The 23367-nt window shown below is 35.1% G+C and overlaps 1 protein-coding gene across 1 annotated transcript in view; it reads right to left on the bottom strand.

Moving 5' to 3' along the window:
- Positions 1–651: 651 nt before the first annotated feature.
- The window catches only part of RADX (RPA1 related single stranded DNA binding protein, X-linked), a 62047-nt gene continuing 39331 nt past the window's right edge, over positions 652–23367 (bottom strand). Inside the window, exons 11-14 of the mRNA XM_068533364.1 lie at positions 23203–23255; positions 15370–15660; positions 7974–8141; positions 652–801 (exon numbers count right to left, since the gene is read on the bottom strand). Coding sequence (XP_068389465.1) covers positions 671–801; positions 7974–8141; positions 15370–15660; positions 23203–23255 — 643 coding nt within the window. The 3' untranslated portion in view covers positions 652–670. The remainder of the gene's footprint in view (positions 802–7973; positions 8142–15369; positions 15661–23202; positions 23256–23367) is intronic.

Raw genomic sequence — 23367 nt, 5'->3', positions numbered from 1 at the left:
ATGAACATAGCAAGAATACAGACATACTGTAGCCTCCGGCTTTAAGACCACACACTGGTCAAAACATTTAGAAATTCAAAGGATATGAAGTCACATTAGGGAGTAGAAAACCTTAAAACAATTTAATTTAGCATGCTCTTTGTACAGCTGACCAAACTAAAGACCAAGGCAAATGGAACATAACAATCCATGTGTGCTTTTGAAAATGATAGAAACTACCTTGGTTTTGAGAAATTCAGGTTGACCACTTTAGGAGAATTTAATCCTCAAATCAGCAATTCAAAATTTCCCATTATAGCCAAATAAAAATGGAAGGATGTTAAATGTCCATGAAAAGTTACTCTTAAGTTGGGATGCCTTATGCTGAGGCTTTAGGATAAAAGTATACTTCACAAATAGAACAGTGAACACAAATTATCACAAGTCAAGATAACAGTCATATAGAAAGAAGTAAGATGAATTTTCCTGATACACACAAATTGTTTCAATGACCTTTCCAAAGAATGAATTTAAAATGAAGTGTGTTAGCTCCAAATACAAGATGAACATAAAACCACTTAACTTGTAATATTCTTTCTGAGAAACAGTTACTGAAATTACCAACAAAATGACAGAATATCTTTAAAACAATGCCCTCTTTATAACCTTTAATAATTTCATTTGCCAATTTTTAAGAAGTTTTATCTGGTCTATAAATTTTGTGTAAATAGACTTCTGTTTTATTTTTACCTAAATTACAGATATCCAAGATACCGACGATATGCACTTTATCCAGTTCAGCTGCTGCTTTTATAATATCACCTAAAAGTAAAAAGCAGATGGTAAGTATTGTAAAATAGTTAAATATTTACTTGGATTTAGTATCACATAAGCTGATTTTTTTCTTTTTTTCTTTTTATTTATTTATTTATTTATTTATTTATTTATTTATGGCTGTGTTGGGTCTTTGTTTCTGCGCGAGGGCTTTCTCTAGTTGCGGCAAGTGGGGGCCACTCTTCATCGCGGTACGCGGGCCTCTCACTATCGCGGCCTCTCTTGTTGCGGAGCACAGGCTCCAGTCACGGAGGCTCAGCAATTGTGGCTCACGGGCCTAGTCGCTCTGCGGCATGTGGGATCTTCCCAGGCCAGGGCTCGAACCCGTGTCCCCTGCACTGGCAGGCAGATTCTCAGCCACTGTGCCACCAGGGAAGCCCCTGATTTTTTTTCTTATAATTAACAGTGTCTCTCATCTTCTCCCTCTTCCCTCCAATTCATCACACACATTCATCAAAGTTATAATATAGTAATTTCTGCCAATAACAGTGAATACATCAAACAGATGCTACCAAAAATGTCAAGATACAGGCTGGTACTCCAAAGCCTTATTTATTTGTTTATTTATTTATTTATTTATTTAGTGAAGCAAAGTAAATCTACATATTTTCAAGGTCATTTAGGTGCCAAGTAAACAACTTCTTACTACCCTTCAATGAAATACAAAGATAAATTTTTCTATTTTGAAATTCAATCATCAATTATTTGCAAAACTTACAAGACATAAAGCAAAATAAAAAAAAGAAGCTTCTTTTAAAGTATGTTTCCTTTTAAGTGGCTTTATTAACTAACACTTAGCTTTGGATATTCTTAAGAAGCTTTATCAAGAATGGATCGGGTGAGTGACATTGATGAAAATGGCAGAGTATGGAATTTCAGGGCTCTGTTCCACCACTAAAGCAACTTATAAGCTGGCAAAAAACTCTCAGATCAACTTTTCCAGAACTCTGGAATCTAGACAAAAACTTAACAACTTGGTGAAAGATTAATGAAGAAAGAAGCTGTTGCACTGTGGTAAGAGTGTGCTGTGGTGTTTTAGATTGCCCGCCTACTCCCCAGATCAGTAGCAGCCATGAAGATGGCAGCTCATACTCTTGGTGCAGGTTGCTAGCACCAGAGGGAGCTACGCAGACCTTATTCTCAAAGATGTGGTTGTGTATTTTGACCTGTCAGGCAGCTCCCTCAAGGTCAGATGCAAGAGCTTGCTTGTGTTTCACCCAATTTGGAGCATCCCATGACTAGGGTAGCTTTCCCAAAGGCTTTTGTTGAAAGCATATAAAGGCAAAAGCATTTGTCAGAGCAGATAGGGCAGGGTATAAAGTTGGGACAAGCAATAGACAGACCAAAAAGCCTGGGGAGGAAGGGGCTGGGGAAAGAGATACGTGGGGGAATATGGGCTTTTAAGAGCTCCTGTGTATTCCAAGGAATCAAGAAGGCCACATGTATGCCCAGTGCTGGATGCATGTTCAGAAAAGGCCTGAGAAAACTCTCATTGTTCACCTCTGGCTGACCATCAGTCTCTGTAGAGCAGGAAGTGAGGGCTAAGACAGAGTCATAAACATCTTGGCTAAGCACTGAAGGAGTGCCACAACACAGAGCCAATCTGCAAAAAGTGAGAAAGTAATGTTTTTCTTTTCTTCTTCTTCTTCTTCTTGGCTAAAATGGTATTTAAGGAATCTCTTTCAAAACACTAACTGACCACTACCAAGCTACTGTATCACAGACTTCAGTGGTTACACATGACAAAGACCTCATTTTAAACATGAGAAAACTAAAACATTTAGAGGTTAAGTAACTTAAGCAAAGTCACAGGGTGATTCTAATCCAGACAGTGTGGCATCAAGGCATGGGCTCTTAACCTTTTGTGCTAGAGCTACATCTCTACAAAATTGTGACCAAGGGCCAGTAGTGGATCTAGATTTTGTGGAGCTTGAAAGGTATACTATTTGGGGGCCCTCTTTATGAAAGGAAAAACAAAATACAACAACACACACACACACACAAAAAAAACCCCAGAAGGGCTGTGGAAGGGATTTACACAAGTGAGAGCTCCTCAAGCTTAGGCTTCATTAGCTGCACAGGACAGTCACATCTGCTAGGCATGTCACAAAATCTGATGAATGATTTAAAATTGTGCAAGTTCACTAAAGCACAATGAATATAATAACAACTGCTGGTACTATATAATTTTCTTCTTCTTTGAGTGGGATGGACTTTAATCCAGATGCTTTGGAAAGATTTCAAGATCTTCAGATTTGATGCTAACAGCAGAAACCCAAACCTTAATAATTCTAATTGTCATCATATCATTCTACAAATAATGACTTACGTAGTACCTGCAACATAACGTATAAGTAAGCCTTCTGTTTAGGTAACTCTGCCTACTTGTGTAAATGACAACCTCTCTGCGCCTCAATCTGCTCATCTAGTACCTATATCATAGGCTGTTGTGAGGATTAAATGCATGTAAAAGCATTTAGAATGGTAGCTGACACATAGTAAGCTCTTAATTAAATGCCAGCAACCATCATTTTCTACTTAAGAAAACCTAGTATTAAATTACAATGTTATTATTTACATTACAAAGGAATTGTTTTAAAAGGATTATAGATTTTACCTATAAAATGAGCTTCTCTACATGTCAATTTAAAATGTTGGAATTACTAAAATTGTACATTTTTAGGAACATCACATATGCAGAAGGTGAGTGTGACAAAGGCAATGCTGTGTATTTGCCACTCCATTTCCTCTTCATGGTCACATGGGAGACAAAGTGTCCTGGCCTCCCTTGTAGTTAGCTTGGGATCATGTAAATAAGTTCTGGCAAATGAGAATGTGAGCGGAAATGATGTGGCAGTTTGGGTCCAACAAAATTAAAGTCAGTGTCTCCTTCATCTCTTTCTTCCTCTGCCTAGACAACCCTAGAAGCCATTTGTTCCTGTTGGAGGTGCAACAGGATGGAAGCATGCTGGATTCCTGAATCACTGCTGGGGAGAAAGCTAATAACTGATTGCATCAGACTTGAGCAAGAAATAAATTTTTACTGTATTAAGTCACTGAGACTTTGGAATTGCTTTGTACTGCAGCACAGTCTAACCTATCTTGTAATATAGTGTGGTATTCCTGCCTCTGAAAATAATATCGGAAACCCTGATTATCCAGAGAATAATAAAATTATTTCTTACATGTGTTAAAACCTTTCCATATCATGTTATGCTTCTGAAATGTTTATCAATGGAAACAATGCTTTCAAAGAGGTGGGATATATGTATGTGTGTATATGTGCATATATATATATATATATATATATATATATATATATATATATATATATATATATATATATCCTTGTACTTCATAGTTAAATATAATACCAATTACAACACCATAACAGTAAGCATTATTCAATAAATGATTTGGGAACTATGGCTAATCCCTTGGAAAAACATTAAGCTGGATCCTTATCTCATTCTCTATACCAAAATAAATTCCAAATGGATTAAAATTTTAAATTATAAAAATGAAGCCATATTATCAAAAGCAAAAAATCCCCCAAACAATCCAATTCAAAAATGGGCAAAGGACTTAAATCGACATTTCTCCAAAGAAGATATGCAAATAGCCAACAAGCTCATGAAAAGATGCTCAATATCATTTGTAATTAGGGAAATGCAAGTCAGAACCACAATGAGATACTGTTTTAGGATGGCTGTTATCAACAAACAAACAAACAGAAAATAACGTGTTGGCGAGGATGTGGAGAAATTGGGATCCTCATGCGTTGCTGGTGAAAATGTAAAATGATGCAGCTGCTGTGGAAAATGGTTTGGTTGTTCCTCAAAAAGTTAAATATAGAACTACCATATGACTCAGCAATTCCACTCCTAGGGATATTCTTAAAACAACTGAAAGCAGGGACTTCTTAAACAGGTACTTGAATACCAATACTCACAGCAGAACGATTCATAACAGCCAAGAAATGGAAACAACCCAAATGTCCATCAGCAGATGAATGGATAAACAAAATGTGGTACATACATTCAACAGAATATTATTCAGTCATAAAAAGAAATGAAATTCTGATATATATTACAACATGGATGGATCTTGAGGATATTATACAAAGTGAATAAGCCAGACACAAAAGGACAAAACTGCATTGCTTCACTTATATGAGATACCTAGAATAGGCAAATTCATAGGGACGGAAAGTAAAATAAGAGGTTACCAGGAGCTAGGGAGAGGGGGGAATGGGGAGTTATTGTTTAACAGGTATAGAGTTTCTGTTTTCGGATGACGAAAATGTTCTGAAAATGGGTAACGATGATGGTTGCACAACATTGTAAATGTACTTAGTGTAAGTGTACTGAATTGTACAATTAAAAATGGTTAAAGTGGTAAATTTTATGTTATGTATATTTTACCACAGTACAAATTATATATGAGTAAAAAAACAAAGCTATAAAAGTATCAGAAAAACACATAGTGAATTAAAAAAAAATCTTGGACTGAGTGATGCCTTTTTGAGTATGACATAAAACCAGCCGCCATAGAAATGAAAGATTGATATATTTGAGTACATAAAAATAAAATTACTTAAAATATCAAGATTCCCACTGAATAAATGTCAAACTGGTAAAAGTACTGCAACACACAATAAAGGGTAAATTTCTTCAATATGCAAAGAGAACTTACAAATTAATAAGAAAAAGAATGCTCATGGAAAAATGGAAAAAATAAAGCTAGCATAGAAAGTTCATAGAAAGAAAAAATATAAATGGCCAATAAACATAGGAAGATATTCAAGCTTAGAATAATTAAGATATGCAAATGAAGATAATGATATAATACTTTTTTGCCTATCGTCTGCCAAAGATTAACAAGACTGATAACACCTAGTATTTCTAAGGGTGCGAGTAAAGTGGCACTCTTTCTTTTGGTTAAAGTGTAACTTGTTATAACCTTTTTGAAGGACATTTTGACAATATCTACCAAAATTTTAAATGCATATATCTTTTGAGTCAGTGACATCTAAGAATTCATCTTACAGATGTGTAAGTGCACAAAGATTATATTATATACATACACACAGATAGATATACTCATTGCAGTACTGTTTGCTAATATCAAAAACATTTGGAAACAATCTAAATGTCCATCATTAGGGGACTGATTAAGTAAATACAGGTATATCTACACAGTGGAATATTTATAGTTACTAAAACGAAAAAGGTAGCTCTCTCTATACTAATATGAAAGTTATTCAAAACACAGTGTTAAAAGGAAAAAGTAGGTTATGAGACCATGTTTACTATAATTCCATTTGTGTGTACTTAAGAGAGAGAGAGAGTGTATGTGTATGCGTGTGTGAGAGACAGAATATACTGTTATATGCAAAAATAATTTCTTAAAGGATTCAGAGAATACTGGTTACCTCCAGAGAGTAGGTGAGTGGGTTGGCAGAAGGGGATAGACCTTCAAAGGCAGGGAGGGGAACTTTCACTTTTACCCTGTGCCGTTTGGTATTGTTTGAATTTTTAAATTGTGAACATGTATAGCTTTTATAATAAAAAAGAAACTAGTTCATAAAAATGTTTAAAAGATGATACCAATGTTATACTATAAACCACTGCATTACATTATTCTGTATATTTTTATCTTTCAGTTTGTAATTATGGAGGGAATAGAAATGTTTTGAATCAGACTGATCTGGGTTTAGATCCTAGCTGTTACCCATGCTGGTGAGTCTCTCTGATTTTCAGTCTAATCATCTATAAATAGGGGATAATAATGTTTACCTTGAAAGTCTCTTGTTAGGATTAGTTGTAACTTATGTAAAATGCCCAGGCACAATGCTTTGCACAGAGCTAAACGGACACTATCATTATGTCATGAAAAATACGGTATTCCATGTTCAAAACAAATCACCTTGCTTTTGATTACATCACTTTTCTCTTCTAGTGATTCTTGCCCTTCATGTCCCAAATACTAACTGCTTTGGCAGAATGGTACCAGGTATTTTCACTTGACCATGTTAGTGACTGCTGGAAGACTACTGGCACTAGCAACTAGTAGATACCTGAGGATTTTGCCTTGATTTTTTATATCAATAGTAACATACACATATAGCAGAAGAAACGTGACAGAAGTGGATACTGCATGAAGCAAGAACATGAGTGCACAAATATTTAAAGTACATATTAGGGCCCTAATTACGAAATCCGGGTTACTGTAAGTCTAAGGAGCTGAAATGTAAGAAGTAATACTGCAAGTTAACTAATATACCATCTTTAAAATGGACTGTGGAAAAATAAAAAACCTCATCTCTTACAAAATTAGATACTCAAGTTCAGTCTGCAGTAACCATTACTGCCAAAAGTTACTTCATCATCAGGTACAGCTCATAAGACTTGTTTAAAAACAACACCCACTCAAGGGTTTCATCAGCTTAGAAAGATCCACCACAAAAATCCCAAGATAATAAAGGCTTTCTTTAAAGCTTTTTTAAGTGTAATATTCTTATAAGCTCAGTGAAAATGGCTAGAAACTTTACCACATGCTTAGGAAACAGAAATGACAACAGAAAGTGAATAGGATAATTATAATTGGACACATAAGTTTACTGGTATATAGAAATGATTTAAAGTTCAGGATATTATGTAGTAGCCTAAACAATTAGTCGGTTGAAGGGTTTCACTACTGGGATTACGTACACTCCTAGCAGTCCTGAAGAAATTTATTGCATAGCACTTGAATAACTGAACATTTATAAGAGAAAACAACTGTACTGTACTATACTATGGAGGTATTGAGATTTCAGGCAAATATAAGGTGAAAGGCCTGAATTAAAAGGAGAGAAGAGTAGAAGTTGCACTGCTCCATGTGCATACCACTTAGGTCTAATGAATACTTACATTTAAAAATGTATTATAAGAGAACATTCTTAATGCCTGCCTGGAATAGAAACCATTAATCTATCCAATTTTATTTAAAAAAATATTCTCATTTATAAGTCTTTGGGTACTTTTACCTAATAACTCTTTAAACTATACCAAATGTTAAGGCTAGAACTATTTATACAATAACATCTTAAGTTTAGGACTGTTTGCAATATTAATTAATTTTATTTTCTGAGTGAAAAGATCCTGAGATTGTCTTACCTGTAAGTGCTCTTGGACCTTGCAATTTGTCATTGCCAGTTAATTCCTTTGGAAACACACAGCTGTAATTCATGCAGGTTAATAATGTGCCTATTTGAGATGTTCGGACATCTTCCGGAGAATACTCGGGGAGGAATGCAACACTGATTGCTATCTCATGATTCAGACCTGTTAAAGAAAAATCACACTTTATTAAAAGTGCAGTGGGTTAGTACATGGTGCTAACGTGGCCAGATTTGCTGGTTTGATCCGCACATGTGCCAAATAGCTTCAAAACTGTAAAAAAAAAAACTTTCAAAACTAGGAACTAAACCCTTTCCTGTGCAAACATTTATGAATACATGCTATTGGTTGAAAGAGGAGACACTTTGGAGCAATCTATCTCCACCGCTGGAAATAACAATCCCAAATCTTTTAATATTGACAGAAGGCTTAAATTGCAATATCCAGAGGATAGCCTGGTCACATAAATGAAGACATGTAGGGTGTTTTCTTCATCATTCATGACAGGTGCCATTACAGGATAGGAGAATTCAGAGGTAACTACTGGTTCACTTACTGCCATTTGGACTTCAGGATATAAGACTCAAGCAAGGCCCGGGATGGTAGTAACAAGGTTCCATTTGTCCTCAAATATACAAGAAAAACTTTAATCGCTCACCATTAGGGCTAGAAAAGGTTGCAGTATGGGGAAACAACCAACATGAATCCTGACCTGTGTCTGTTATCTCTTTATGAGGGTCGATGTCAACTAGGGTGGATAAAAAAAGACTTCCTAGAGGCAAGGGTTTGAGCTGGGTATTAAAGGGTGAGTAACATTTAAATAGACAGAGAGAAGGGTATTTCAGGCAGGACAGGGAGAAGCCAGAAGTAAAGACCAGAGTTAAGGAGACCATCTTGGCTGGAGCAAGGGTAAACACACAGAGCACATCTTGAAAACTCTGAATTCCACCCAGTCACCCAAACCAGAAACCTAGAAGTTATCCTTAACTCCTCCCTTTCATTCTTCCCTGATATTTTAGTCAGCAAGTCCCGTAGATTCTGTATCTCTCCTATTCAGCCCTATAGCAATGCTGAAGTATGGAGTAGGAGCAAATGATAAGTAAACAAGTCCTTCCAGCTAAGCTGTAAACTGATCCAGAAATGCAAGTCCGTTCTTTGTTTTTTATGGGCAAATGACACTAAGTTCCATAGCTTTAACTTAACAAACAACTAAGGGCTACTTAAAGCTTTTTAAGGATTACTAAAATCTGGTATTCATAAAGTAAAATAGTCATGCCATCTAGAATTTACTGTGGATTCCAATTCAGTATTATAAGTATAGCTACCTCAGAACTCTTAGCAATGCTGCAAAACTCATGTCAATGTGCACACGATGGCATCCCATTTCCTTGATTCTAATACCAAATCTAACTCTAAGACATACCATCAATTTAGTAACAGTTTTTTAATGAAAAAGGAAACACTGCATTAATGTACCCATTGACCATAAGATGCATTCCAACTTGCAAATGTAAAAAAAAAAAAGTATGCTTTAGAATTGAGAAAATATCAGAAGTTGGAAATCCTGATATTTTCAGGAAGATAGCTTCATTATCAGTGTGTCACTGATACTATTATGAGTTGCTTTCTAAATTACAGAATGCTGTGAGTTTAGCTTCAACATTATTGGTAAAATTCATCATGAGTTGTTTGGTTAAAACTAGAGTTCAGAGTGCAAATGTATAAGTAAACACGCCTAGGGCCTCTGTACTTGATGTTCCTGTACATAGAATGTTCTTTCCCCAGATAAACACACGGCTTGCTCCTTCACCTCCATCAGGTGTCTGGTGAAATGTTATTTTCTCAGGGAGACCTCCCTTGACAACTCTATTTAAAATTTAGCCCCTTCCTACAACAGCACTCTCCAACCCTTTTCTTCTAGCACGTATCACTATCTCATTTTACCATAGGCTCTGTTATCTGTTGCATTAACACATGTAACCTCAGCCCCCAGAACAGTGCTGGGCATGCCTTAGGTGCTCAGTAAATATTTGTTAAATTGAGCAAAAGAATGTACATGTGTGCATTTTTAACCTATAATTTTCAAATATTAGACTTCAGGACATTTGTGCATTGTGTTCAAATATGAATTCATCCATATTCCCAACAGCAAAAGAGATGAACACAAACATCCTCCCCACAATGTACATGTATAATGCGCTTCAATGGTGACTTACTGTTTATGTGTTACTTAAATAACTTACAACATACTAACTAGGTAAACGTGATAATATATGTGGACTATACTAAAAATTAGAGGAAGATATAAAATCAAACAAGCTCATATTCCTCTTTTGTAAAGTGTATTGTATGCAATTTATATACCTTCCTCTCAAATTCTTTGTTATCACTGAATTTCTTTTCCAATGAAAAGTGTGTGTGTTTGTGTGTGTGTGTTGCGGAGGAGGGCAATTTGTAATCCCAGCACCTAGCTAAGGGTACTTGGCATATACCATATTTCATGGAATCTAAGATACCATTGATTTTTAAGATGATCATTATTTTATATACCACTAAGAAAGAAAAATGCTACCAACTGAACAAAGGCATGACATCGATTATAAGATCCATATCAATTTTCAAAGATGTTAAAATATGGGGAAAAAAAAGTGTGTCTTACACTGATGAAATCTGATAGTAGCTACTTAAGGTTTAAGGATTAAATTACTTTTATTATGCAATGGAATAAGGGACAGAATTAAGGGGTGGCAACAGTAACCAGCTCTGGAACCCATATAATCCAGTGTGCTGCTCCATTCAAGATACAAGAATGGGAAGCACGCCAGTGGGATAGAATATCCTAAGGATATAGCCAGTTAGGGAACCAAGAGTGAGGGAACCCAGTGCTATTCAGTTAATGGTTCAAGTAGTCTTCAGTACGGAAGGAGGCATACCTCAGGGGTACAAATAATTGGTCCTGAGCTTGCAGGCCAGTACCAAGGAGGGCAGGAATTATGTTGGCCTGCTTGGTTGCTTTAATAGGAGAAAAAAAGCAAGGTAAGTAAAGCCTTATGATTTCCATGTAACTATAGCATATTACATTACTTTGATGTTACAATTAATGCTATTAAAATTTTTAAATTATCATTTAAATGCATTTTGCAGAAAAGGAAAAGAACAAACCATATAAAACATTTTTGACAAAAAATCTTTTGACAAAAAGTCTAGAAAATACTGTCTTGACAGCTCTCCTTAAATTATACCTATTGTTACTGGGGTTTGTATCTCTTGATTTCCAAGAGATAAACAGATGGCTTTCAGAGGTTTACTAAAGACTGGCTGAATATTTTCCTTATTGTCTAAGTCAAATGTAAATTGAAGAGGGAACTCTTAAGCTTTAACCGACTCATAGCATTTCATGGGTAACTAAATTAGTGTTGGCAGAGTCAATGATATACTAATACCATCTATGAGTCCAATAAAGCTTTTGAAAAATACCTTCTTATATTTAAAGTGAGAAATAATTCTTAAAATTGACCAATAGATTAAAAATTTTGTACCTGGGCTAAAGGCATTGAAAATTTAGTCTGTTACTCCATCCCAGTATCTTCTCTTTGAAGTGTGTTATTACATAAAAGGCAATGGGCTGAGATTTTAGCACTTATTAATACTATCTACTTATTTGAGTCAAGTGAGATGGCATAGCAAGAATTTTAACACGAGAATTGGTACTTCTGAGATGGGTTTCTGATATTGCCACAGTACCCAGTTGGTTGTTGGGAGCCATTAGAATTGTGGGAGGTAAGATCACAAATTCCGTTCAATATTTTCAATAATAATTCACCCTAGACCAGTCACAGCTAATGACCAAGTAACAGGGTTATGGTCTGAATAACCTTTCTGGCTCCCAGAATAAGACACTTCAAAATTACTGGGTCCTCCAGAAATCAGCAAGATACAGCAGAGGGACAATAAACCACTAGAAGGTAGTATCAGTGTAGGCTGGACAAACTTCATGTTGGAAGAACTTCAAAAATCATACAGACTTATCTGCCTTGATTGGTTTAATCAGTTTTATTTAAAAACAGGACTCTAGAAGAGGGGTTAGCAAACTATGAGTTGGTGGGGGGGAGGGTCAAATATAGCCTCTACCTGGTTTTGTACAACCCATGAGCTAGGAAACTTTTTTTCATTTTAAATGGTTGAAAAAAAATCTAAAGAAGAATATTTTGTGATATGTGAAAATTACATGCAACTCAGATTTAAGGGTCTAAAAATAAAGTTTTACTCAAACATAGCCATGCACATTCATTTACACATTGTCTATGGCTGCTTTCACACTAAAATAGCAGAGCAATGAGATATCACCTCACACCTGTCAGGATGGCTATCATCAAAAAGAACACAAATAACAAATGTCGGCAAGAATGTGGAGAAAAGGGGACCCTTGCATACTGATGGTGGGAATGTAAATTGGTGCAGCCACTGTGGAAAACATTATGGCAGTTTCTCAAAAAAGTAAAAATAGAACTACCGGATGACCCAGCAATTCTACTTCTGGGTACATACCTGAAAAAAACAAAAACACTAATTTGAAAAGATACATGCACCCCAATGTTCATAGCACCATTATTTATAATTGCCAAGATGTGGAAGCAACATAAGTGACCATCAACAGATGAATGGATAAAGAAGATGTGGTATACGTGTACAATGGGATACTACTCAGCCATAAAAAAGAATGAAATTTTGCCATTTGCAGCAACATGGATGGACTTGGAGGGCATTATGCTAAGTGAAATAAGTCAGATAGAGAAAGACAAATACTATATGATATCACTTACATGTGGAATCTAAAGAAATACAACAAACTAGTGAGTATAACAAAAAAGAAGCAGACTCACAGATATAGAGAACAAGTTAGTTGTTATCAGCGGGGAGAGGGAAGGGGGAGGGACAGTATAGGGGTAGGGGATTAGGACATGATTTTTAATCATGGCCTGGCTTTTACCTTGCTAGGGGGTTACGACTAGAAGATATCCAGGCTTCTTTTACCTTTAAAATTAAGTACCTCATCAGGAACAATCCTTTTTCTCCCTTCCTGCCAGAAAGCTCACAGAAAATTACTACCAAATGGTAATAATTTGTTATTTACAGGCACCTAGTAATACCTACTTTTTCTGTATCCTTTTAAATGCTCTGTTTTGTTTTATCCATACATGGCATATTTTTCACTGTCTTTTATCCCTGTAAATCCACTTATGTCTTTGAAAAATGGTAGGATATAAAACAGCCCAATTCTAACATGGATTACAGCTGGTTGGGCAGAATGACAAATTTGTCTTCTTTATATCTGATTCTTGCTTTTAGGTGATGCATAGTAAAGCTACAAAGGTTCACAATACTTATAAGACAGCTGAGATGTTTAGAGGATCAGTGATGTTGAAAAGAAGAGAAGTATTCAATTTCTGTGATTCCAGATGAACTCATGGTTTTCATGGTTACTTTTTGTGATGTACGAAAAATCGCCGCTATAATTTTTGTTTCCTAGATATAAAACTAACATTTATAAGTTACCCAAAGATACCAAGCAATGCAGTCTAGGAAAAAGAAGCATTTGAAACTTAGGTCTGAGAAGGTCTAACAGAGTCAGTGGGAATTTATACTTTTCATAGATTATATACATATACACAATCACATGTATGTACATATTTATGTGTGAGGAGGTAGGGAAGAAGGAGTGGGAGAGAGTAAAGGGGAAACAGGAATCTTGATAAAGAGCAAGGTAATTCACTTCAGTACTGTAGGTGTAAAACTTTATGAAATGCATCTTCTTTCAGGCATTTAATTAACTTACCAATGGCACTTCATCATTCTTTCATTTTAAGGTAACAAGATCTTCCTTTCAAGTACAAATTAAAAACCTAGAGAGTAGCTCATTTTGGTTAAGATTTTGTTTTATAATTAATTTTTGTGTACATTTTTCATTCATGAGAAACAAACTTTAAAAATAAACGTAAGGGGGCTTCCCTGGTGGTGCAGTGGTTGAGAGTCTGCCTGCTAATGCAGGGGACACGGGTTCGAGCCCTGGTCTGGGAAGGTCCCATATGCCGCAGAGCAACTGGGCCCGTGAGCCACAACTACTGAGCCTGTGCGTCTGGAGCCTGTGCTCCGCAACAAGAGAGGCCGCGATGGTGAGAGGCCTGCGCACCGCGATGAAGAGTGGCCCCCACTTGCTGCAACTGAGGAAAGCCCTCGCACAGAAACGAAGACCCAACACAGCCATAAATAATAAAAATATAATAGAAAAAAATTAAAAGGGGTTAAGAAAGCAGAAATTAGAGAACAAAAACATACTGGCAAAATTAAAAAAAAAAGAAGAGCAAGATGGTAGACTTAAACTTAACTAAATAAATACTTATAAAAAAATAAAAAATAAAAAAAATAAACGTAAGTTGGGCTTTCCTGGTGGCACAGTGGTTGAGAATCTGCCTGCCAATGCAGGGGACATGGGTTTGATCCCTGGTCCGGGAAGATCCCACATGCCGTGGAGCAACTAAGCTCGTGCACCACAACTACTGAGCCTGCGCTCTAGAGCCCGTGAGCCACAACTACTGAGCCCGTGGGCCACAACTACTGAAGCCCGCGTGCCCTAGAGCCCGTGCTCCACAACAAGAGAAGCCACTACAATGAGAAGCCTGCGCACTGCAGGGAAGAGTAGCCCCCACTCGCCGCGATTAGAGAAAGCCCGCGTGCAGCAACAAAGACCCAACGCAGCCAAAATAAATAAATAAATAAATAAAACATAAGTTTAAAAATGTGTTGACTTTAAATTTTTATAAGTTCTATAGCTACTTGTCAGTTTAGAACAACCTGAGAAAATCAGTTTATTGTCCCTTGTCAGACAAGATAGTTTTTTGAATAGCTTCCTTCTGTTCAACCTAAGTTACTTGAGCATTTTATTTTCTTCACAGGCTAAACAGACGTCTGTTCATAGGATTTTCTCTCAATTAGTATGCCTTTCTCTTTAACCTACATTTTACCCTTCAGTGGTTCAGATGCACTGAGAAAGAAGCAGAGAATATGAGCAAGAAAATGGTGGCTAAAGGAGAAGAGAATCAGTTTTAGAGGTAGTAGGAGAGTCAGAGCTAAGGAAAGTTCCCTTGGTTCCCATTCTTCTCTCCCCAGTACTTTCCAAGGACTTGCCAATATTTAAAAGCCCACAATTAAAGCTTAATGTATTCCAGAATTAGTGCTCCATTCCTTTGGTTTGAGCCAAACAGGAGTTCTCCTTGGGCTTAACTTTTTTGGTGGTGGGGAGGTGGAGCGCTTAATTTTTTAAAGCAAAATAGTATCATCTATATTTAAATTATGTCAAATTAACAATATTCAAAGAGAAGAACAGGTGACTTACCTAAGATGGTTACTTCAAAATGTCCAAGGACTAGGGCACTCTTAAACTCATAAAGTTTTGGGGGCCTTCCTTCTTGTGGTATGTATTTTGCAGGCTGAGAATTATACTGCTCAGTAAGAAAATTTCTGTGTTCTAAAACAAATCTCCGTGGAATACTTTCAGGATAAATACAGCCGTATTGTAGGTGATCTATTAAGCCGAACTTTTTCTCTCTCCACGTCTGACTTTCCCATTTATCACTTATAGTTTTTCTGGCTTTCCCTTTGCTACCAGTGCTTGTGCTTTCTCGACCTGTTAAAGAAGCGAGATGAACATAATTGAGACCTATAAACTAACCAAATCAGGTAAATCACTACAAAAAAGCACAGATTAATGAGAAATAGCTTAATTAACTTTAAAAATCAACCACCTACAAAATGTAAACTGAATGTCCAAAAGGTAACTCTTATTAAAGTGAGGAAAGAACTAGAATTCACCTTCAAAATAAACTTTTACTCCAAAATATTAAAAAGTAATATCGTTTTTTCTGTTGCTGGAATTAACGAGATTTGTAATTATCTTCTTTATACTTTTTCTATATTTCCTAAATGCTCTTAAATAAACAAACATTCCTTTTATATTCAGTGACAAATTCAAGTTAAGTAAAATTCATGAGAATAATAACCTTTAGAGATTGGACCACCACTCACTATTGGTGGAATTTAAGCTTAAAATAAAATTTTGTTAATCTCCGCTAAAAGTATCCTGAACACACACAAAATACAGTCTATTTCTTGAATATAACTCTCTTTCAAAAGGACCGTTGATATGATATTCCTTTCAGATATAAATAACATATGGAAAACAAAGAGGGAACTAAATTGAAATGAAAGACCACTTCAACTCTTAATTGTTCTCTATCATCAAGTCAGTTTATCATTTATGTACAATTTATCTAACATATTTAGTTTCTAAGGCAGAATATAATTTCCCTCTTACACATTATGACATTTATCCATTCATTCAATTCACTCAGCAAATAATTATTGAGCACCTATTATGTACCAAATACTGCACTAAGGAATTTGGTAAAATAATATTTTAATTAAATAATACACCCTGGGAACTGAAGACATAGAGAAGAATCAGAAAAAAAATGGATGTTGGAACTTCTCACACTGTCAGTTCTGCTAGCTAAGGCAAGCTGACAGCAACTCTGTTCCAGAGTTTAGCAAGGTTGCTGAATTGCTTCCTTGTAGGCTGCCTATGCCTTGGCATTTATTATTTTCCTAGCATAAAAAACCTTGCTGAGACAGAAGGGTGTTTCAACAGCAACGTTTCAGTGTGGTTAATATATCACTTCTGTTTTTGAACTTTATTCCATATCCCCAGACTACTTTCTTGGTTTCTTAAACCTAGACAGAGACTGAAAATTTATTACGAGGTAAAATACTACATTGAATTTTTAGAGAAGATGAAGAGGTGAACTTCTTACCAGGTATTCAAAACACTGTGATATTACAAGAGTTTTTTTTTTAAACTTAAAATTTAGTTGATGAACACACTTAACTTCCTATAATAACGCTTGATAACAAACGAAAAGGATAAAAAATTTAATCACACATGAAAAGGAAAGGAATCAATAAAAGCCAAGAGAAAAACTCAAAGTTAATAGGAGTAAAGTGAGGATTGGGCAATGATTTACCCTTTTTATCTTCTAGAAATGAATTTCCCTTACCCAAACTAATAAAAGTACATAATTAGATTAGCAATAAGTAGCTATTACAACCCAAGTCATAGTGAGAATTCCTGACTGATTTGTTCTAAAATAATGCATGCAAAGAACAAGTTATGGGCCATTCCAATCTTTAAAAATTAAGTAATTACATCCATTGCATAGGAAAAAAAAATCCTATGATTGACACTGTCAGGAATAAGTCAGAATATTTTCTATGCCTGTTTTCTTATTTGAGTGTTAAGAACTGGCAAGGTTTAATGTTTATATGAAAAGTTCTTCTGAAAAACTCATGCATTGTTTTTTAATTTAGTAACTTGGGACTGTAATTAACTATCCCAATTATATGTTCATAATTAATACAAATGGGTATGAAATCAGTACAAGAGATATTGGCAGTCACTGGTTGTGAATAGCAAGATTTCAAAGGCAATAATTAGAGAAGAGACAAAATACATCTAGAGCTCAGGTTTTTCTAAAAATAAGATGGAAAATTATACACTAGAATTCTTTTATTTTTAGCTTGAATATTACTAAAATTACCAAATGAAAAACATTATTGTTTAGGCCTAATGCATAACTAAGATACAGGTTAATTACCTAGCAAAATTATATTTTTGTATATACCTAATTATATATCAGAATTATAGTGATCACCGTTATTTTAATGATTCATTTTACCCTTATTTCTGGTGAGAATGGATTTATGTTTTAATGAGGAAAAATTTCAGAAGACCACATTTAGGTTGTGAGGTGAAAAAGGACATGGTATAAATGTATGTGTATAGGCATAGTGATTTTGCTTCTTCACAAAATCTACTCTAAGCATTTCATTATGTGGATAAGAGTGATAGGTAGGGGTGTATGGAGGCATGGGGGTGGGAGAGGAGCTATTTCCTTTGCCTCTTTCCCCCTTGCCTTCACTGACCCCATGCTGGTGCAAGATCTACAAGGCTAGAAAAAAACAGAGTATTTCAATCAGTGATCAGGTCTATGCTTGGTAGCAAGTATATAATAGACTTTTTAAAGAATTGTGTAAGTCAGAGGCTACCTATAATGTCTTATGATCTCAGTATTACTGTTATTGTTTATTGTGAACTTTTCAATGTATGTCTTACTTACTTATCTAAGTTACCAGATACAAATGATAAGATGTTAAATTTTGTAGTCTTCAAAATAACTAGCACAATCAAACCACATACACAAATTAGCTATATATTCACAAAATGAGTGGCTTTTGAATTTACAGACACAGTAATTTCCAAAGTTATCATGAAACATATCTGGAAATACATCAGTAACCATGTTAACACATATAGATCTAATTCATTCATTAAAACTGCAGTACAATAAACAAATGGGACTATATCAAACTAAAAAACTGCATGGCAAAGGAAACCATCAACAAAATGAAAAGGCAACCTACAGAATGTGAGAAAATGATTGCAAATCACATATCTGATAAGGGGTTAATATCCAAATATATAAAGAACTCATTCAACTCGATAACAAACAAACAAACAAATAAACAATGTGATTAAAAAGGGGGCAGAGGATCTGAATAGACATATTTCCAAAGAAGACATACAGATGGCCAACAAGTACATAAAAAAGATGTTCAACATCACTATTAGGGAAACGCAAACCAAAACCATGAGATACCATCTCACACCTGTTAAAATGGCTATTATCAAAAAGACAAGAAATAACAAGTGTTGGTGAGGATGTGGCAAAAAGCAAACCCTCATACACTGTTGGTGGGAACGTAAATTGGTGCAACCACTACGGAGAACAGTATGGAGGTTCCTCAAAAAAGTAAAAATAGAACAACAATATGATCCAGCAATTCCACTACTGGGTATTTATCCAAAGAAATAAAAAACACTAACTCAAAAAGATATATACACCCCCCTTCGGGGCGGGGTGGTGGTGTGATGAATTGGGAGATTGGGATTGACATATATACACTAATATGTATAAAATGGATAACTAATAAGAACCTGCTGTATAAAAAAATAAATACAATAAACATAATGGTTAAAAAAATAACATTAAAAAAAAGATATATACACCCCCCTGTCCACTGTAGTATTATTTACAATAGCCAAGACCTGAAAACAACCTAAGTGCCCATCAATGAAAGAATGGATAAAGAACAGGTGGTGTATATACAATGGAATATTATTCAGCCATGAAAAGAATGAAATCTTGACATGGATGAAACTTGAGGACATTATGCTAAGTTAAATAAGTCAGACAGAGAAAGACAAATATTGTATGATCTCACTTACATGTGGAATAAAAAAAAAAGACAGACCCTCCCCCCCAAAAAAACAAGCTCATAGATACAGAGAACAGATTGGTGGTTGCCAGAGGTAGGGGTTTGGGAGGGGGTGGGTGAAGTGGGTCAAAAGGTATAAATTTCCAGTTATAAAATAAGTCATGGAGATGTAATGTACAGCATGGTGACTACAGTTAATATCATATTGCATATCTGAAACTCACTAAGAGAGTAGATCTTAAAAGTTTTCATCACAAGAATAAAATTTTTTGTAACTATGTATGGTGACGAATGTTAACTAGACTTATTGTGGGAATCATTTTGCTATATATACAAATATCAAATCATTATGTTGCACACGTGAAATTAATATAATGTTACATGCTAATTATACCTCAATTAAAAAAAGAAAAAAATAATGAACATGAAAGAGTTTTCCTATTTTAAACAATGCTCCAATATTCATCTTAGAACATGTCTCCCAGTGTGCCCAACATATAGGTCACAAGGTGTAACATTTTCAATAAATTAAGTCTCGTCAAATTGCTCTCAAAGTAGTTGTACATTTATCTAAGAAAGGGGGGGCGTGACTCTTTCTCTCTCTCTGATATACACACACACCTTCTTATATTATAAAACAAACAATGCAAAGACATACCATAGAATGAATTAAAAAGTTATCTGTAATGGGGGAGAAGGAAGAGGATGCAGGGAACAGGGGTAGATGCTAAACTTCTTTAAATATATATTTATACAACAACAGTTGAATACACATTCTTTTCAAAAATACATGAAATAGGCCCAGGATGGACCATATGTTAGGCCACAAAATAAGCCTCAATAAATTTAAAAAGAATCACATAATACAAAGTATCTTTTCTGACCACAATGGAATGAAGCTAGAAATTAATAATAGAAGGAAAACTAGAGAATTCACAAATATGTGGAAATTAAACAACACACTCTTAAGCAACTAATAATGGGTCAAATAAGAAGTCACAAGGGAAATTATAAAATACCTTGAGATGAGCAAAAATGAAAATACAACATAAAAACTTATAAGATGCAGTGAAAGTGGTGATCTGAGGGAAATTTACAGCAGAAATACTGATATTAAAAAAAAGAACTATGGAGAACAGTATGGAGGTTCCTTAAAAAACTAAAAATAGAACTACCATACGACCCAGCAATCCCACTACTGGGCATATACCCTGAGAAAACCATAATTCAAAAAGAGTCATGTACCAAAATGTTCACTGCAGCTCTATTTACAATAGCCAGGACATGGAAGCAACCTAAGTGTCCATCGACAGAGGAATGGATAAAGAAGATGTGGCACATATATACAATGGAATATTACTCAGCCATAAAAAGAAACGAAATTGAGTTATTTGTAGTGAGGTGGATGGACCTAGAGACTGTCATACAGAGTGAAGTAAGTCAGAAAGAGAAAAATAAATACCATATGCTAACACATATATATGGAATCTAAAAAAAATGGTCATGAAGAACCTAGGGGCAAGACGGGAATAAAGACGCAGACCTACTAGAGAATGGACTTGAGGCTACAGGGAGGGGGAAGGGTAAGCTGGGACAAAGTGAGAGAGTGGCATGGACATACATACACTACCAAATGTAAAATAGATAGCTAGTAGGAAGCAGCCGCATAGCACAGGGAGATCAGCTCGGTGCTTTGTGACCACCTAGAGGGGTGGGATAGGGAGGGTGGGAGGGAGGGAGACGCAAGAGGGAAGAGATATGGGGACATATGTATATGTATAACTGATTCACTTTGTTATAAAGCAGAAGCTAACACACCATTGTAAAGCAATTATACTCCAATAAAGATGTTAAAAAAAGAAAGAAAGAAATACCTCATTCAATAACGTAATATTAAACTTTGAGGAACTAGAATAAGAGAAAACTAAACCCAAAGTTAAGAAAAAGAAGTAATTGTGCTTAGAGTAAATATAAATGAAATAGAGAATAGAAAAAATAATAGAATCTAAGAAACCAAAAGCTTGTCCTATGTAAAGACCAACAAAATTGATAATCTTTACCTCAACTGACCTTCTCCCCAAGGAGAGAAGACACAAAAACTAAATGCAGAAATGAAAATGTGATTTAGTACAGAAATAAAAATGATTATAATAGAATACTATGAACAATCATACACCAACAAATTAGAAAACCTAGATGAAACAAATTCCTAAAAGCAAAGAAATTACCTAAACTCATTAAAAAAGAAAAGAAAATCTCCACAGACTGATAACAAGAGATTCAAAAGGAAATTAAGAAACCTATTCCAAATATAATAGCAACTAAAAGAATAAAATACCTAGGAATAACTTTAAGCAAGGAGGTGAATGACTTGTGTACTGAACACTACAAAACATTGTTGAAATAAATTAAAGAATGCCTAAAAATGAACAGAAAGAAATCCCATGTTCATGGACTAGAAGAGTTAATATTATTAAGATGCCAATACTATCCAAAACAATCTGCAGACTCAATGCAATCCCTATCAAAATCTCAAAAGCCTATTTTGCAAAAATGGTAAAATGGATCCTTAAATTCATATGGAATTACAAGGAATCCCGAATGCTAAAGCAATCTTGAACAAGAAGAACAACGTTGGAGGACTCATACACCCCAATTTCAAAACTTGATACAAAGCTACAGTAATCAAAACACTGTGATACTGACATAGGGACATACATATAGACCAGTGGAATAGAATTTGATGTTTAATAAGGGTTCTAATTCACTTCAGTGGGTACTAAGTCAATTCAATTTTTCCTACCCATTGCCCAGGGAATACAGGAAGCTCCTTGATACTTCCCCATGCTGATGGGAATAATTTATCTGGCCCTAAATAACCTTCCAACTTTATATTAGTTCTACTTCACATGTAAGAGGCCTGTGGTCTGGACTCTCTTCTCCATGTCGTTATTACACCTCAGCCTATGATCATTTGGGCCTCTATCTAGCTCTGAAATGCCCATGAGCAGCTTTAGTTTTAGTTCCTGCTCACCACTAAATTTAAATTCTTTTGTTTCTGCCACTTAGGGATTTTTCACTCTTGCTTTCAGCTTGGTTATATATTTATATTATAATGATTTTCCCCTTATTTTCTATCTTTTATTTTTTGGGGGGTATAGTCCAGATCCCTTTGTGGGTTCTTAATCTGTCAGACTGACTAGAAGTCAATCCCCAAATAACAGTAACTCAAAAAGCAAGAAGGATCTAAAGTGCTAAAAAGTCTAGAGAGATGACCCCTTATAACATCTGATTTAAACAAAACCACTCTAAAGATACCCTACCAGAACTAAATTGTGTCATGAAATCACTTCAGAAATGAACCCAAATATTCAAACCAGTCAACCTAACAGCAAAGAAAGGAACTACAACTATCTTTTAAGCTTTACCTATATTTATTGTCAAATAAAAATTAAACTTCCTACTTTATTATTCTTCTGTTAATTCAAAATAGTACATTTGAAGAGATGTACTACCAAAGAAACAACTTAATAAGTGCTTAATATAAACAAGCTTATTTATATTTACTTGCACTTTGGTGATGATACCAAATTGTTCTAAATTTGGGACCAGTACTTTTGACAAGGACTTAAGCTAATATAAATAAAAATAGAAACAAAAATAACTAGCTACACATAGTTTAATACAAGTACTTATATTATGCTAGTGGCAGGCATGACCCAAAAATGCAGAATCAAATCAAACAGCAATCTGTATATAACAGTGTTCCATAAAGACTTTATAAATCATCATCATCATCATCGTCAAAGCAACATACGTTGGAAGATGCTTGGCATACCTGGTTTATTTCCTTTTGTTTGTGCAGCAGTTTCTGGCTGAGGTACAGGAATTCTACAAAAGATTTAAAAAAAGATAACAAATAGTTAACAAATAGTTATAAGAAGAGACTTGAATGGGAAAAAACTAATTGGTTCCATTCAGAGTTTATTCTAATTCAATACAT

The sequence above is a fragment of the Eschrichtius robustus genome, chromosome X (genome assembly GCF_028021215.1).
Source record: "Eschrichtius robustus isolate mEscRob2 chromosome X, mEscRob2.pri, whole genome shotgun sequence".
Classification (NCBI taxonomy): Eukaryota; Metazoa; Chordata; class Mammalia; order Artiodactyla; family Eschrichtiidae; genus Eschrichtius; species Eschrichtius robustus.
The sequence above is the reverse complement of the archived record's forward strand: the minus strand, read 5'-3'. Positions and strand labels throughout refer to the sequence as shown.